The 18,315-nt window shown below is 37.1% G+C and overlaps 1 protein-coding gene across 2 annotated transcripts in view; it reads left to right on the top strand.

Annotated features, from left to right (window-relative positions):
- The window catches only part of adamtsl3 (ADAMTS-like 3), a 193,502-nt gene that overhangs the window by 129,378 nt on the left and 45,809 nt on the right, over positions 1-18,315 (top strand). The window contains exons 11-16 of one of the 2 annotated variants that reach the window (XM_026930622.3): positions 1,253-1,391; positions 1,624-1,674; positions 2,276-2,480; positions 3,090-3,237; positions 11,465-11,549; positions 16,915-17,204. In XM_026930622.3, coding sequence (XP_026786423.3) covers positions 1,253-1,391; positions 1,624-1,674; positions 2,276-2,480; positions 3,090-3,237; positions 11,465-11,549; positions 16,915-17,204 — 918 coding nt within the window. Of the gene's footprint in view, positions 1-1,252; positions 1,392-1,623; positions 1,675-2,275; positions 2,481-3,089; positions 3,238-11,464; positions 11,554-16,914; positions 17,205-18,315 lie in introns of those variants that run through there. The other variant, XM_026930624.3, reaches the window with a different exon arrangement.

Raw genomic sequence — 18,315 nt, 5'->3', positions numbered from 1 at the left:
AGCACAATTTGTAGGTGAAACATGCTGTTAAATGCAAAGGCATAAAAGTGAGAAACAAAAAATTTATGTTGGATTAGATACAGCACATCCTAATAAGAAAGGAGAAGCAGTAAGAAAGCTCAGGTTTTTTGCACAGTGAGCTAGAAGTCTCAACACTGGAACCTGCAGTAAGTATGCAGTATTAGCATGCTTGTGGAAACCATTCTGCGATGAAGCATGAAGGTTAGTGAGAGGTGAAAAACATTATGACTGCTAAAGTGTAGACAAATCATACAATGATGAATTTAATACTATCATACATATATATTTAATATTGCCTTCAAAAGGCATTCCATTATTCGTGTGCATTTATATTGCCTTAAACACAGGTTCCTTGTCCTACACATTATTCCTTACTCTAACATACCTGAGTCAGTCAATCAGCTAATTAACCCCCATCCTGGGTGTGTTAGGGCAGGGAAGACATTAACATGTGCAGGACAGGGGGTACTCCAGGAGCAAGGCCAGGATCTTGAGCCCTAAAACATGAATAGATTGTAAGATAATGAAAGATTTATACACTATATATATACTATATAGTATTTGTACAATAGCTGCTGCTAGGCTACTTTGCATCATACCAATAAAATTCCTGATACCTTAATGAAACATTTAAAGAAACATTTTAACAAGCAGTCATATACACTTTCATAAATAAACGTATCAAACTGTCGTATCAAACTGTCCATCAAGGACACATCTTTTGTACATCTTTTGGACCTTTAGTAGCTATCTTTCACCTGGAATTGTGAATAAAATTATATGCTTAAAAATAATTTAAGGTGCATAAATGGACCTTAAGGACCACAGGATTTAAAGATTTACTCTAAAACCTACTTAAACACACACCACAGGCACCTTCCCATGTAAAAGATACATACTAAAGGGACAAAAGATGTACCCTTGATGTTACCATCTCAGTGACAGAAAAAGTTCAGTTCTGAGTTCTGAGCAATGCATTATACTATCTCTAAGCAAATATCTTTTTGGTGTGACATAACTTCTAATCTACTTACTATAAATGAAACTTCAATTATCCCTATAAATAAGCTGGGTAGAATTAACACTGGAAGGGAAAACTGGTATTATTTGCTTTCCTAATAATCTTATTTTTATTATTTGTGTGAGATCTGTTTTCCATTCATTTCCCATTTTAGGTTCTTATGCAGATCAAGATTTCTAATTCAGTACTAATTCAGTATACACTTCTCAGGCTACCAGCTAAACTCAGCCGAATGTGTGGACATCCGCTACAACAGAACTGTCGCAGATCATAACTGTCACAGCTATCCGGAGAACACTAAACCCAAACCCAAGCTAAAGGAGTGCAACATGGAGCCCTGTCTCGAAAGGCTGGTTCACACACACACACACACACACACACAAACCAAACCACCAAAAGCATGCCAAAACCAACAAACTTTGTGATTGTAATATTTTACTTTATAAGGTAACACACTCACCGTGTGTTTGACACTGACTTATGTGAACTAATAAACTTAAGAGGCCCCATGAGTCACACTTTGTGAAGTATGCACTTTTTGTTTAGAGGATGGATATTATAAAAGCCTGTTTTCTCTGCAGTGATGGCTTCAAAGAGGTCATGCCTTACGATCACTTCCAGCCTCTTCCACGGTAAGTAATGTCCCCACACTGATCCCGTTTTACATGTATTCATTCAGCAGATGCTCTTATTCACAGTGAGACTGAACTTTGCTGAAGGGCCCAACAGTGGCATTGGTAGCCCACTCTGAGACCATTCTGTGTATAAAACAGCTGGTTCAAAGCCAGCACGTTTGGCATGGTTCCAGCATCAAATTGCTGGCGTGTAAACCATAAACCCTACATGTAGTTATAATTATTTACATGACTGTCATGGAAATGAGATGAGAACAATGTAGGAGGTTTTGAAAATAATTACTGAAAGAATGAGCAAAATTAATAATGTAACCCTAAATCAACGTATCAGTGCATCAGTGGAAGAATCAGATAAGCAAGGCGATTTCCAGTAACATCTTAATCAACATGGTGATTGGTTCTTTTTACTGGAAGGGCGGGACTTACGCAATACTGTGTCTATACATGTTTAAGCGTGTGTGTAAGACAAAAAGCAATAACGCTTATTATTATTACATTTGTTTTGTTGTGAGGACGATGATGATGATGATGATGAGAATATTATGATGGTGCGAAGGTGTGTGTTAATCTATGTTTCTGTGTATTCATGGGCATGTAGGTGGGAGCAGAACCCTTGGACATCGTGTTCAGTATCTTGTGGAGGTGGAAGTCAGGAGCGCAGTGTGGTGTGTGTGGAGGAGGACTTGCAGGGCCAGATTGTTCAGGTTGAGGAATGGAAGTGCACACACTCCCCACGGCCCGTCTCCAAACAGGGCTGCAACAATTTTGAATGCCCAAAGTGGTTGGCAATGGAATGGTCTCAGGTATACACTGTTCTGCATTTTTCATCCAGCCATCCATCTATCCAACTGTGTGTATTCATTTACCATCTGTGCTTGCTGAAGTATTCATATAATAATAATAATAATAATAATAATAATAATAATGATAATTATTATTATTATTATTATTATTATTATTTAATTTATACAGCATTTTTCTCAATTCTGGTTACAGAATTAAATAATTAATCATCAAAAATACCCCTATATCCATTCATCCATTAATCCATCCATCAATCCATTCATTTTTACATTCATTTATTATTCTATTCTTTCATGTATCCATTTATCCATTTACCCAACTCATCATCCCACACTCCAGCCAGCTGTACATCCATCTGTCTGTCAATCTGTCCATCCATCTAACCACTGATCCTCTCCTCTAACTGTCCGTTCATCCATTCATTGACAAATTGTGCATAGCAATCAGTAACTGTATATGTCCACAGTGCACCAATGTGGCCTATTCATCTATCTATTAGTCTATCTACCTTTTTAGTAAAGAACCTAAAACAGTAAGATCAGAGTGCTCTGTGATGTTAGAAATAGGAAACAGTGTCAAGCAATTATCTCTTGTGCGTGTTTTTCCAGTGTACAGTAACCTGTGGCCGGGGTTTGCGTTACCGTGTGGTTGTGTGTGTGGATCACCAAGGAGAGCACACAGGAGGCTGCACTTCTGAACTCAAACCCCACATCAAAGAGGAGTGCTTAGTGCCAATCGCATGTCACAAACCCAGAGGTAGGAAACATACGCAATAAGTGACACTGACAAATCACCAAGGGTGCCATTACTCTTTATAGATGATATATTCAATTATTGTGTTACCCTAATTTGTCTAATTGCCTTTATGTGTATAGATCAGTATTTTTTTGTTAAATTCATGTTTTATAAGCTTTTGTGTATCACACTAGACTCAAAAGAAATTTAGGACCCATATGTGGGAAGATACAATCTTAAATCCAAAACAGTAGAACAGGCAAGGTCAGGCATCAAACAGAAACAGAGGATAAGTAGTCAGAAGAACAGACAGAGGGTATACATGCATACAAGGCTATCAGGGATTTAAAAAAAAACGGTGTTCAACTAAAGAATTGGCAAGACTTTGCAATGAGATGAAAACTATGAGCTTGAAATGGGGAAGTGAACAGGAAATTGGGGTCAGATGTAATGTCCTGAAATAGTGTTGCAGTTTGGTTGTTATACATATTATACCTACCAACTTGACAAGTAGAGAATGGGGATAGTGGTGTAGGATAAGGAGGGGAGGTTAATGAAAAGTGTTGCTGAAGACATGTGATATTGAGTGATGAGGGATGCAAAGGGGCAAGAAATACCTGGACACTAAACAATGAATTATTGCTTAATGTGTAAAGAAAGAGACAGAGAGACAGAGGGAGGGAGAGGAAGAGATGGACTGAGAGAGGCAAGGAGGGAGAAATGGAAGGAGAGAGAGATGGAGGGAAAGAAAGAAAATAAATAGAACAAGTGGGAGAGGATTTTCAGAACTTAAGAGTAGTAAAAAATAAAGAAGCATAAAGAATGATGGTAGGTTAATTACTGTGTTGCTAAGGAGGTGTGGAGAAGCTGACAGGCAGAAAAGGTCACAATTGTTACATGGAAGAGGCCATATTTACTAAATGAAATATACAGAGATACCAAGTTGTAACTTCCTGGCAACCAGGTTTTGAGCTAAAATATGCTGGTAAAGCCATAAACCCTCAGTGCTTCACTGTCATACTTTACAGTGGGCCTGGGGGCTAGTTCTTGCAACAGTACTACTTATTTTGCCAAATGGTGCTCATGGCCAAAAAACTTAACTTTGATCTCATCAGATCACGACACACAGTTCCATTTGTAGTTCCAGTGACAATTTGTGGCATTTTGTAGCTTATTTCATGAAGATTTTCTTTAATGCAACTCTTACAAATAGCTTGCATATTTTTTTTATGACAATTTGAGGCACTTCTGTGAGAGTCTGCAAAAAGCTTTTCTCTCTTTTATTCTTTTTAATATCCATTGGCCTGTGCACTTCTATTCAGAGATGAAACGATTGAAAAAAAAAAAAAGATAATTAGGCATTTTCATTTGCCGGTTGTGAAAATGATCCACTAAGGCCTACGCTGTGTTAATATTGGCACACAGTATCACACTATACTCATACTATCAAGTAATATGCTCATTAAATGAAACGCAGACGGCAGCCAGCTAATTTGGAAATTTTTTTGTCTGTTTGGTAAGAAAGCCATACAGACATTTATTACAGTCATACGGACATTCACTACAGCTGTCAAAGTGGAGTATCTCAATATAATTGAGGCTAATAAAAATAATCCAGATTTTTATTTTATGTAATAAATGATTTTACAAGTTATCATAATTAGAGTCAGATATTCCACCTACATACAGTAGGCATGACCACATTCATAAGTCTAGTTGTCTGGTTTTACTCACAAAACTTTAACCTATTTTGAAACTCCAAACCTATTTTTCAGTATCTTAAAGAATGTTATTCAGTATACTTTTTTGAATTCTAAAATATACGTAGCTGGAAGTGTTTATATCAATTGACCAAAGTGAACTGACTTTCTTAGTAGCATCATCTAAATAATCATTATGTATTCTGAATCCTATTCCAACCAGACTAGTAAAGTCAAATAGTAATTAAGTGATAGAGAGAGCACAAGAGTGAAATGACAGGAGATCGTATAGAGGAAAAAAGAAAGAATATCCAGGAGAAAAGGGAAAGAGAGAAAACCATGCGAGAGATATAATATGTGGTCAGTAAGGTACAGAGAGAGAGAGAGATAAGTTAATAAAATGCTATGTGCAGAGGGATGAAGGAATATAACAAATTCATAGACATTAGGAATGTGAGAGAGAGTGATGTAGGAAATAAAGTAGGAGGTTAATTAAGTGCTATGTTGCTAACTGTGAAGCATGGAGTGAGAATTGTTTTGAGAATTGAATTGTTTCAGTTTGAAAAAGGGAAAGAAAGAGGGGATCAGAAGAATAGGGAAAACAGGAGGACTAATTAAATGCTGTGCTGCTAAGGAGATGCTGAGAGGCTGATTTTTGAGAGAGACAGAGAGCATGTGACATGTACATGAATCTGTATGTGGGATTCAGAGCCATGAAATATGACAGGTGGTCTAACTAATTATATTACAGTAAATTCTGGTGAGTAAATTCTGTTGATTATTCACATCAGCATTTCATAAGAAGCCCTGCAGTTAAATAAACACTCAGGTTTCAAAAAATCAGCTTTCAGGACCATTTTACTTTAAAAAGGTTTTTCCGCATAGATCCATTATTGGGCCCCTGCAGTGGTGGGGAAGTTACACTGCCATTGTAACTTGTGAAGCTACTCATGACTTAAAATAGCTTAGCTACAGTCAAACTACCCTTTTGGTAAAGTAGCTAGGTTCACTACAAACTGCTAAGAAAGAGTAGCTAACTACATTGAAGCTACTTTGTCAAACTGAGGAAACTCAACTATGACGTTTTTATTTTATCGTGTAGCTAATTTTTGCACAAAATAAAAATATATGTGTTTTGTACAATGTATGCCATAAAAATAGATTTTGCTTTTAACCACAGTTAGTAAGAAGCAGTTCACTCCACAACTCTTGGTTCAGTTTATTTTGAAAAAATATCTTATGAGCTAGATAAGCTTAATGGGCATTAAATAACTATGTTTGGGGGTTTCCTACATGTCATCTCATATTGCCTGATGCTGTAGCTATTACACTAAACCATACCTGTTGTCAGCTGTCGTGCTGCATCAATACAGTTAGCTGTTTTGATAATTCACTGCTCCATAACATTAATTCAACAGAAAACACTCACTACCTAACATCGATGCATCTGATCACTCTCTTAATTTAACCAGCTATGCAGGTAATCAATAAAAGTAAGAAACCAAAGAAAACTAGCTACTGTAAACTGGTTCTTAAAGCCTTAGATCCTAAAATTATTCTCTACAATCTTCTGTTTGCAGGTTACAAACAAAAGGTGTCTCCTTTGCCATGTGAATCTTTCGTGCTCATCAACGTTGATAAATATGGCCATGGATAGTCTTGTTTGCATCACTAGATCATTAGAAGAACCCATTCTCTGTAGCTGTAGCTCAATCCTGTTGTCTTCCAGACAGGTCCAGCTTGCTCCTATTCACGTTCTACACTAACGTTTTGACAGATACAACAGTTTGCACATTGCCTGTTTTTCCAAAATAATCCAAAAGTAATGTTGTTAAAAGTAAAGGTTAAAAGGGGTAAAAGTAGGTTGTTACTGGAAAAACTATATTATTTTGAAAATAGCTCAGCTACTGCCATGCTACAAAAGATGTAGTTAAGCTCGTAGCTTTGCTACTTGTAGCTAACCACTCCACAACACTTTACATATACATAGAGCCAAATAGTATAATTATCCTAAACACTAAGTTTGCATTTCAGTATTGTCACCTCATTAAAGATGAAAACTAATGGAAAATAAAGAAAGGCACAGAATTCACATTCTTCTTGTTGGGACACATAATAATAGAGAAAAAATATATATTAGAAGATTAGAAAATTTACCACATGGATTAAACCAGTATTGAGGAATTTAAGTGCAATTTTGTACTCTGAACTACATTTTAATCCATTTGATCTGCCTTTATTCAAGTGAGAAATATTGCTCGAGCTAGGCCATATATCCTTTTGCATGATGTTAAGACGTTGATGCATGCTTTTGTTTTGATTTCTGTAATTCACTGTTCACTTGGTTGCCAGAAATAATATTTATAAGCTGCTGCTTGTCCATGCTGCTTCATCCAGGATATACGCAAGAGAGAACATATCACACCAATTTTGGCATTTATTACCCTGGTTTCCTGTCTTTCAGGGCAAATTTTAAAGTACTGCTAGTTTTTTAAAGGAATAAATAAATTAGCAACACTATACATAATGATCGTAATGGGCCAATATATTAGACAATCAACCACAGTGCATAATTTTAAAACAAGCTTAAATAGAGAGAGAAAGAGTGAGAGAAAGAAAAAAAAAGTCAAGTGAGACAGTATGAAGGAGCAAGACAGACCTAAACTCACTAACAGGCATCATTCCAAAAAGAGAAAGATGCAACACAAGAAAAACAGATTAGCTGAGAATAATACAATAAATAAATGCAGTGTTGTAGAGGGGAAGAAGCTGAGAGAGGGACACAGAGTCTCTTGCGTTGTAGAACTTATTTAAATGAGCACCGATAAGTATGTTAAAAATACTCATGCTAGCGATTACATTATGTGAACTGGAGAGAGAACTTATTGTGAACTCTATGGATTTGGTGTCACATTCTTACTTTCTCCCTCATCATTATTTTGTCTACTGCTTTAATTAACCATCTTGGTCACATTTTATTTAACATGGCTCTTATTACAGTGTAAGAAAGACTACTTACAAATGAACATTTAGGTAATAAAGAATGAATTGTAAAATTATTTCAAAAGACATGGTGGATTCAAGTTTTTGAAGATGATTAAGATACTTTGCTGGAGGTTAGAACTATGGCATACTGCATCATTAAACTGCATTACCAAAGAAAAGCATACAAGTAGGTGTTTACATGATTGTATCTTCATGACAACCTGGTGGGTAACTCTCAGACATAAACGGAAGTAAGATATTAATTATAGTGATATCACACAATACCCTCAGTCCAAATGAGGATAATTTTATTATTATTTTTTAAATTATTAATTACAGTGTAATTGCATATGTTCACCTCACACTATAACCCAGGCCAGGCTACACTATAACCCAGGCCTGGTTTATGAAAGTTGGGGTTGATCGATACTTGGATTTGCAGATTGTCAAGCTTGTAGATGGTTGAATTTGTAGATGCTGAAATTTGTAAATGACGTTTTTGGTTTTTTTTAATGATTGAACATGAAGATAGTGTGGTTTACAGAAGATTCCATTTGTTGGTTGAATTTGTAGCAACATTTGTAAATGTTAAGTTGGTAGGTTGTTAAAGTTTTTAGGTATTTGGCTATATAGAACATGTGATTTGTTGATTGTGCAGTTTGTAATTGCTTCAGTTTGTAGATTGTAGGATTTGTGGGTAGTTGAGTTTGTTGAGTTTATACATTATTGAACATGAAGATGGTAGGGCTTGTTGATGGTGAATTTGGAAATGGAGGGGTTCAGGGTTCAATTTAGTAATGTTAGACCTTGTGGATGTAGATAGTGGTATTCATATATGCTGCAATTTGGTACAGTCTGTAAATTGTAGAACTTATAGATGTTGGGATTTGGAGACTGTTGATGATGGGACTTGCATCCGAATACAGTCCCTCTAAAGTTGAGACTTAGTTACATTATATTAAATATAGAATTAGTACTAGTTATGACATTCGGAGAGATTTGTGTTATTACTTGTCTAAATGCCATAGCCTGCAGTAAAATTTTTTTTTTTGTTACAATACAGCATTGAAGCAGTTTTACAGACATCAGTGCTCTAACCATCAGTGAGCAAGGTGAGGACAACAATGGGAAGGATTTTGTAGGACCAAGCCTGGTACATGACTCTGCTCGCTCTGTTCTGTATGTAATGAGTCAGACTTATGCTAAGGCATGGCAGTCTGAGAGAGTCTTTTCTAAGATAAATGATGTGTGACACTTCAACAGTGTACAACTGAATCACATAATCTGCACAAGTCCATAAAAAGAATTGCCAAATGTATTCTTGAAGGCCTAAGCAAGTGCACACTCTGTCGCAGTCCATTTGCATTACTTCCTTGTGCTCTTAACATCCTGCAGATGCTTTCCGCAAAACTTCTTCAGAGGAGTTTGATTTGTAAATCTATAGCACATTTGTGCTATGAGTGCTATACTAATAGTTAAAATGTAAAACTAGTATAAATACAGTAGAAGTACTGTTTAACCTTTATCATTTATGCATTTATGGTTTACAGTTATCTCAAATGAGTTGCTTCCACACGTGAACCGTGTCTAGATCACTTGTGTTGAATTATATTTAATCTAGACTGCCTAGCTTTATACCAAAAGTGTGTGCTCTTACCAAAACTCAGAAATCCCCAAAAGGCTTGACTTGAAAGCCAAACCCTCAGACCTCAGAACGTCCTCTGTGTTAAACAGTCTGTTTTACTGCTGTCCTGCAACCTCTACACACCATGGTAATCATTCCCCACTTCAATAAATGCCTGCTTTCATGAATATTTGATTGGTATGTGGAGTTTTATTAGCCATAATTGGATTCTGTTGGGGTTTGTGGGATATGGAGTAGAATTTGAGCAGAGTGGGATGGGTTTGGGCGGTGTGGGTGGATGTGGATGGGGTTTATTGATGGTAGGCTATGTAGAGCTATTATTTTGAAAGTTGTAAGGTTTTTCACTGGTAAATATTATAGATGATTGAATTGTAAAATGATGGAGTTTTGAAGAATTTTTTAGTTGGGCTTGTAGGTGATTGGATATGCAAATTGTGGAGTTTACTGACAGTTAAATATGCAAATGATGCAATTTGTAAATGTATTTGTAGATTGTTGAATATGCAGATGGAGTTTGTTAATGGTTCAATGTTTAAATGATGGGGTTTATACATGGTTATTTTTGTAGTTTATGATGTTTGAAGTTAGTGGAATTTGTAGATAGTGGGGTTTGGAAATGGTTTACTTTGTAGATAATGGGATTTGTAGATGTTATGAGTTATAAGACATTGTGTTTTGTTGATTCTATATGGTGTTGTTTAATTTTAGTTGGGTTCATTGATTGTGAGGTTTATAGATTGTCAGGTTTATTGGAAGTTGGATTTGTAGATTTCGGGGTTTGTAGATTGTTTTATTAGAAGAGGGTTGAAATTGTAGTTGTTAGAATTTGTAAATGGTTGAGAGTTTGTTAATGGTGGATGTTGTAGATAGTGGGATTTTAGATGTTTAAGCTTATAGAGAGTAGATTTTCAGATTGTGCGGTTCATATAAGGTTACATTTATTAGTGCTTCAATGTGTTAAGGGAGAGGATTGTAAATTGCAGAATGGTTGAAATTTTAGGTGGTAAGACTTGATGATAGCAGGATTAATGGGATGTATAGATTTGAAATGGGGGGATTGGGTGTTTGGGCCATAGATTGGGTGTTTATCTTGCTGGCGGTGGAATTTGTAGAAAGTTGTTTGGACGTATTGATGTTTATAGATGCTTAGAATCTGTATATGGCAGTGTTTGTTGGTGTTTATTGGTCAGTGGAATTTGTTGAAAATTGAACTTGGATGTATTGAGGTTTGTAAAAGGATGATCTGTTGGTTGTTGAACATGGTGGTATTTGTTGGTGCCGGGAATTGAAGATGGTTGATGAGGCCACTGGGATTTGTTGATGTCAAGGTAACTGGTTTTGCTGATCCAGTGTGCGAGGGTGTTCTGCCCTGACTCTGTTAATGTTCACCAGCACAGACTCCGTTCCAACTGTATCTAATCAGCCTCTTACATATGCTTGATATGGAAATCAAAGAAACTAGCCTCATAATTTTTGGGGACTTTATTTTTGGCATTAAGCTCTGTACCTGTGACAGTGTTATATTTGTCACTTACACTGAGAACACACTTGCCAGCAGCTTGTCATTTTTCAGTGAAAAATGGTGGGACTTTTGGAGGTGCAGCTTTTTGTTCAGCTTGTGAGTTTACTGTAGATTTGAATCTACAAAATATATTTATCATGTTTATTCTTGTGAGCTTGTTGTCTAACTTTGCGTCAAAATAAAATCTAATGAGTGGAGCTTCTGTGCATTTTCCTGCAGCCCTTATGCTCAAGGCTTTGAAGGTCTGGCCTACTTTTTAAAGCAGACAGGTGTTTGGATACACAGGTGTCCATTGTAATGGAGTGCTGAAAGAGGATGCCATTTGGTACTTTGGTATTTGATTGCTTTGATATACATGTGTTTGTGTGTGCTAACCTCTCTGTCCTGGTCTTTCAGAGAGTGTGCCCGTAGAAGCCAAAGTCCCATGGCTAAAACAAGCCCAAGAATTGGAGGAGACCAGAGTGGCCACTGAAGAGCCAACGTGAGTTTTCATTTATAATACTTGGAAAAATAAAACTGAAATACAACCCAAGTGGTACATTTCTTCCATTACTTTTTGTTGCTTTAGTCTTGTTTTTCTCACATCGGCAGATATTGAATATCTCAACAGGTTTAGATATTGGCTGAATACTGAAGCTACAACTATGTTATATATTTAGCTAATAAATATAGAATAAATAATAAGCCTTGAATGACTGTTAGTGTGGATTATATGTATGCTATTATAGAAAAAAGTAGTGAACTGGGGTTTTAATGTATAAACGGTTGTCCCTGGGGTGGCACCATCAGATATAATCTAAGAATTTTTTTTTTAAAGGAATCTAATTAAAATACATTGGACTGTAAAGACAGCTCTTCAGCATGTCCCTGTACAGTACCATTTTTCATTGCTTCTTCCCACCAATTGCTATGGAGTATACAGTACATTTGTTTATCCTTTCACCATCTGCTATTCCAAGACACTTTTTCAGAACACAAAGTTGCTCTTACTTTATCATTTGCATTACACTGGCAAGACAAATCATTTGTCTGCTTTCTTTTTTTAGTGGAAAGGCAATGGCCCTAACAGAGTTTGGATTTGGACTTGCTTTAGTTTGCTCTTATTACCTTAGTCTTCATACAAAAGCATTGTGCTATTGTTGGTGATATCTTGCCCCATCTCTGAAACTGTACCCCAGCTAAGAGCTGAAAACAGCTCAATGCATCTCTGGGCCATTGAAAAAAATCATGACATGAAGGCTTCCAACATCCTGCGGTCTACCGAAGCCTTCTGTCACAGAGACTTATAAAACAGAAGCATGTGGGGTGAAAGTGTTTAAGGGCTTCGGAGAAGAGAGCAGCATTGGGAGCTTGCTGTTAAGTGTATCTGTGTGTAAGGAGGATTAAGATCTGCTGCTCTCCTGATAACTGCTCTTGAATTGCACCCTTCAGTGCAATATATCATTCAACAGCAGCCCTCCCATCCTGTTTCTGCTATGTCAATGTGCTTGCTTAATTTAGTAGAGTCTGGGGAGGTGAGATGCTGTTTCAGTAATCAGCGCCATCAGAGAGTGACCCAAGTGTGTGGAATTCACTGTTGGACAACAGCCATGTGATTCCAGGACCTACAGTGTCGTGGGTTTTATCCCAGGAACACAAGAGAAGTGGTCCTGACATGGATGTGTCAGACTGATGAATCTCTGTCCTGGCTCTCATCTTGTTCACTACTTATCAATATCCTGTCCCCTTGCACCAGGTCATTTCTTTACAGTAAGTCAGTTTGCAATTTATAATAGCATTTACAATGGATATAAAAAGTTTATACTCCCTTGTTAAAATGGCAGGTTTTTGTGATGTAAAAAAATGAAACCAAGATAAATCATATCAGAACTTTTCCCATCTTTAATGTGAAATTGCAAAGTATACAAATAAAGTGAAAAACAATCAGAAACATTTGTAGGGAAAAACAAGGAAAAATAAAAAACTTACAGTTGCATAAGTATGAACATCCCTCAACTAATACTTTGTTGAAGCACCTTTTGATTTGATTCTACCACTCAGTCTTTTTGGGTAAGAGTCTATCAGCATGGCACATCTTGAGTTGGCAATATTTTCCCACTCTTTCTTGCAAAAACATTCTAGATCCATCATATTGTAAGGGCATCTCCTGTGCACAGCTCGCTTCAGGTCACCCCACAGATCTTTAGTGGGATTCAGGTCTGGCCTTTGGCTAGGTCATTAAAAAACATTGATCTTCTTTTGGTTAAGCCATTCCTTTGTTCATTTGGATGTATGTCTTGGGTCATTGTCATGTTGAAAGGTGAAATTCGTTTTCATTGTCAGCTTACTAGCAGACACCTGAAGGTTTTGCACTAAAATCGGCTGGTATTTGTAGCTATTCAAGATTCCCTCCACCTTGATAAAAGCCCCAGTTCTAGCTAAAGAAAAGCAGCCCTAAAGCATGATGCTGCCACCACCATGCTTCACCATGGATATGGTGTTCTTTTGTTGATGTGCTTTTTTGCCACATAGTTTGGGGTGATTTAGTTGAGCTTGGATGTTTTTTTGTGAGAAGCCAAAATAATTAACAGATCTTAATATGTAGGGCCTAAGAGACACGCCCTAAACAAAGTAAGAGCAAAAAAAAATCTTCAATCAGTGGCTTGAAACATCATCAATATTCGGACAGGTGCATGAAATCATGCCCGCTGACTCGTCTAGTTCCTTCCATATGCAGGCTGTGTAAGTGGGTACAAAAATTCTAAAATTTCTAAAATTAGTAGCTGGTTCCTTGAAGATCACTGCTCAGGTCACCATTCAATGTCATCATACGTAATAACTTTTACACATAAAGTTTAGTTATTGTTATTTGCCAAGGAGGGATGCAAGTAGCAACTATCTTTCTGGTGCTGACCACAAGTAGATTACTATTCACTGAATTGCAGAGCTATCTAGCTGGCTAGCTAACTGAGCTAACTGGTAAGGGTATCAAGTCAGCATTCTATACAGACTCTGAAGTTTGCTAGTTAATTTTACACGGAAACCTTTCTGACAATCTACGAACACAACTGTGTCAGCTAAGAGGTGATTCACTTGTACATTGTTAACATATCCACTGGTCAACAGTTATCAGAATCAGAATCAGAAACAATTTATTGCCAGGTACAGTAAAGGACACTCTACAGTACTAGGAATTTGTCTTGATGTCAGGTGCAAACACAGAATCAAAGATATAAAGTCAAGGGGGATAGAGAAATGAAGAATACAAAAATACAAAAATGCAACACAATAACAAGGGTAAAACAATACGGAAGTGCAAGAGACCATGGTGCAAGATGAACATGCTATATGGGGAGGGGCTGGAAGAGTACATGTCCGGGGTCAGAGGGGTCATGGCTATGGCCATGTTTGTTAATACTATCATGGCACTCAAGGAGTTATGTGATTGCATGCAAGTAGAAGGACCCCAAAATTAGCCAAAATAAGGGAACTCAAAGGAGGACAGCTGCCTCCCAGATGGGAGAGCCTTTATCACAGAAGTGAGCAAATATCTGCCCAAAAATGCTGCCTGCCAACTGGAATGCAAAGATGGTCTCTCTCTCTGTCAGTAGGTAGTAAAATAAATAGAAGGAGTCTGGTCTAGTGCTGTCCTTACAAATAAAAGAAACCTTTTATTAACCTACCTGCTGCTATTTAATTTATCAGCATATTTAAATTTAATATGTTAAATTTAATGTGTCAGCATTCCACAGGAGAGGAATCTCTTTTGTGTGGAAAAAAACAAAAACTTTGATAATAGTGAAATGAATTCATCCTTTTTTTACAATGGCACATAATTATCAAATATTTTGGTAAAATATTTATCATTACATTTTTGCCCACATCTTTTTGTAGTTCTGACGTGTTTACATTTGATCTAAATGTAGAATAGAGCAATACTACTACTACTACTACTACTAATAATAATAATAATAATTATAATAATCTGTGTGTGCTTAAATCTTTGACAGATACTATATAACAATTACATTTAAAATGACATTTTTATTCTTATTAAAAATAATTGGGCCACATTTCATGTTGGAAATAGAAACAGTAAGTTTTAAATGGGGCATTTTGACAAATCATTGCTAAAGTCTGCTTTCTCCATCACAAGTTTGTTTTATTTCTAAATGCCCACAGCTGAAAAACCACAATCCTATAACACAGGCATGGGGTTCTCTATAGCAAAATCAGGGTAATGCAGAAAGAGGAAGGCCAATAATGAGTATAGACCGAATGTCAGTCCTACACAAGCCAAGCTGCAGCCACATGCACATGTTTCTACTCGCATGGTTTTCAAATATAAACACTATACGATACAAGATTGTTTGCAGTATACAATAGTAAAACCATATGGGGTATATAGTGTACATTATAAGTGCATTCTTTCATCATTTATCTTCAGTAACCGCTTTATCCTGGTCACTGTCACAGTGGTTTTTCCCTTCCTGTCTTTCTCTTTCCATTTCATTGTCTTTTTCTACATCTTGCTCAGTCTCAGTCTCTCCACCTCTTTTCCTCTGTCTATCTTCCTTCTTCCCTTCACTGTCTCTGTGTCCTTGTTTCTTCATTTTCTCCTACAGTGAATCACATTACACATGAATTGGATAGGCTCTAAATTTCGGCAGCGCTTTTCCGTAAAGGCTGTTTTCCACTCGTCTGTAATGCTGCATGGCGAACTCATTCTGTGGTTCATTATGAGTCCTTGTGATGTCTATTAATATTGTTTTCCTGCAATTCCTTTCTGGCACATAATGTTTTCTGGCCTGAATTACAGCTATTTTTAATGTCATATTCCTCCATTATTTTCAGATCACTTTTCTTTCATTAGAATTCCTCTTTATATTGTATTGGTAGTTATATGAATCTGTGGTTTGGTCTTGAAGTGTTTGGTCTAATATGACAGAATGAATAAAAAAAAATGCTAAATGAATAGTTCCAGATCAAATATCTGTCCTGATTACACTGTGTATATAAGATTTATTTAAAGATAGTTATAATTAATGGACCTACATTATTGAAAATTAGAATTATCCTAATCAAATATACATGATATATTGTGCATTTATATTGCTATTTTTAATGTAAAATATTATATAATATAATTTTAAATTTGTGCTTTTGACATGAGAAGATAAAGTGGCTGTGAATACACTGTGGTTAGGCAATTGGATGATATAAGAATAACTTTGTATTGATTTGCTTTGAACCAAATGGGTCCAAACCATCTTGTTCCATTGTACCATTTATACTTTAGCACATTTGTTGGTATGTAGTTATTAACTGTGAATGCATATATATATATATATTGTATGTACATTTATACACACATACATATATTGTTTTGTTCGGTTTTTTTGATAGTGAATCATTCTCAGCACAGCAGTGACACTGACATTATAGTGTGTGTGGTGCTGGTTTGAGTGCATCAGTTGCATCAGTATTGCTGGCGTATTTGAACACTGATGTGTACACTTATTTGCCACTTTTTTAGAAACATGTACCTTGTTGCTGCCCCTGGTAGGTGTATAGTTAGACACTATAACTCATCAATTTCCATAGGTTTGTGTCAGTTCTTCTTTATTCCTTCTTCTATGTCAGTTTCTTACCACAGCACTGCCGTAAGCTGGATATATTCGGTTGGTTTCCCAGCAACACACACTGCCATGTCAGTGTCACAGCTTTGCTAAGAGTGGACCACCACCCAGATAACATCTGTGTAGTGCTGGTTCTTTTCAATTAATTGGTTGGGGTAATTGTGCATGTTTACAGTGGATGTTTAAGACACATTTAATTACTTTTACTGTTTTCATGTGTGCATTCAGCTTCATCCCAGGCCCGTGGTCTCCCTGCAGTGTGTCTTGTGGCGTGGGCATACAGAAGCGCACTGTGAAGTGCAGAGTCTTTCTCTCCTTCACTCAGGCCGAGGTGGACCTTCCAGATGAGGAGTGTGGTGAGGATAAGCCTTTGCTCCAGAGACCCTGCACCCTTGAAGCCTGCTCCAAATTGCCAGATCCTCCACAGCACCCACAGGAAAATCAGAATAAATCCTCCAAGAAAAACTATGTTTGGGAGTATAGGGGTTTCACAGCATGCTCAGTCTCCTGTGCTTTAGGTAAGTCTGTATGCAGGCTGTTCCAGTAATCCCAGTTAAATAAATAATATTGATGCAAATATGCTTTGGATACTCCTGACTTCCCGACTCCTGATACTCTTGAAGTGTTTGTGCACAGGTGGTGTGTGTGCACAGATCTAAAATGTACAGTGCCTTTAAATATTGGTGTAACGTGCATGAATTGGGCGATGGTTGAGGATGAATGTGCAACTTGTTTATTATCAAAACCAAAAACACAATCCAGAGCTCAGTGTGTTAATGATAGCAATGGTCAAACACAGAAAGGGGCAAATCCGAAGAGTAGTCAAAGGTCAAGGCACGGGTCAGAATAGGATTCACAATGTACATGGCTCAGAAATTACACAGACTCTGAAGTTGGCAAGACTTTGCAACTAAGCAGTATATACTCACTGTCCACTTTATAAGGAACAACTTTACAACTTCACATTCTTGCAGTTATCTAATCAGCTAATCCTGTGGCACCAGTGCAATGCAAAAAATCATGCAGATACAGGTCAAGAACTTCAGTTAATGTTCACATCAAACATCAGAATGAAGAAAAAGTGTGATCTCTGTGACCTTAACCGTGGCGTGGTTGTTCGTACCAGAAGGGCTGGTCTGAGTATTTCATAAACTGCTGATCTCCTGGGATTTTCTCACACAACAGTCTCTGTGTTTACAGAGAATGTTGCGAAAAACACTGAGTGAGAGACAGTTCTGTGGGTGGAAATGCCTTGTTGATAAGAGAGATCAGAGGAAAATGGCCAGATTGGTTCAAGCTGCCCGGAAGGATATAGTAACTCAAATAATCACTCTTTACAACTGTGGTGAGCAGAAAAGCATCTCAGCATGTACAAAACATTGAACCTTGAGGTGGATAGGCTACAACAGCGGAAGACCACATCAGGTTCCACTCCTTGGACTCCTTAGATTCCTGTTCTTGGATGACAGGAGTAGCACCAAATGTGGTCTTCTGCTGTTGTAGTCCATCCACCTCAAGGTTTGATGTACTGTGCATTCTTAGATGCTTTTCTGCTCACCATGGTTGTGAAGAGTGCTTATTTGAGTTACTATAGACTTCCTGTCAGCTCATACCAGGCTGCTAATTCTC

The sequence above is a fragment of the Pangasianodon hypophthalmus genome, chromosome 11 (genome assembly GCF_027358585.1).
Source record: "Pangasianodon hypophthalmus isolate fPanHyp1 chromosome 11, fPanHyp1.pri, whole genome shotgun sequence".
NCBI lineage: Eukaryota > Metazoa > Chordata > Actinopteri > Siluriformes > Pangasiidae > Pangasianodon > Pangasianodon hypophthalmus.
Note: the sequence above shows the minus strand (reverse complement) of the source record. Positions and strands in the feature narration are given on the sequence as shown.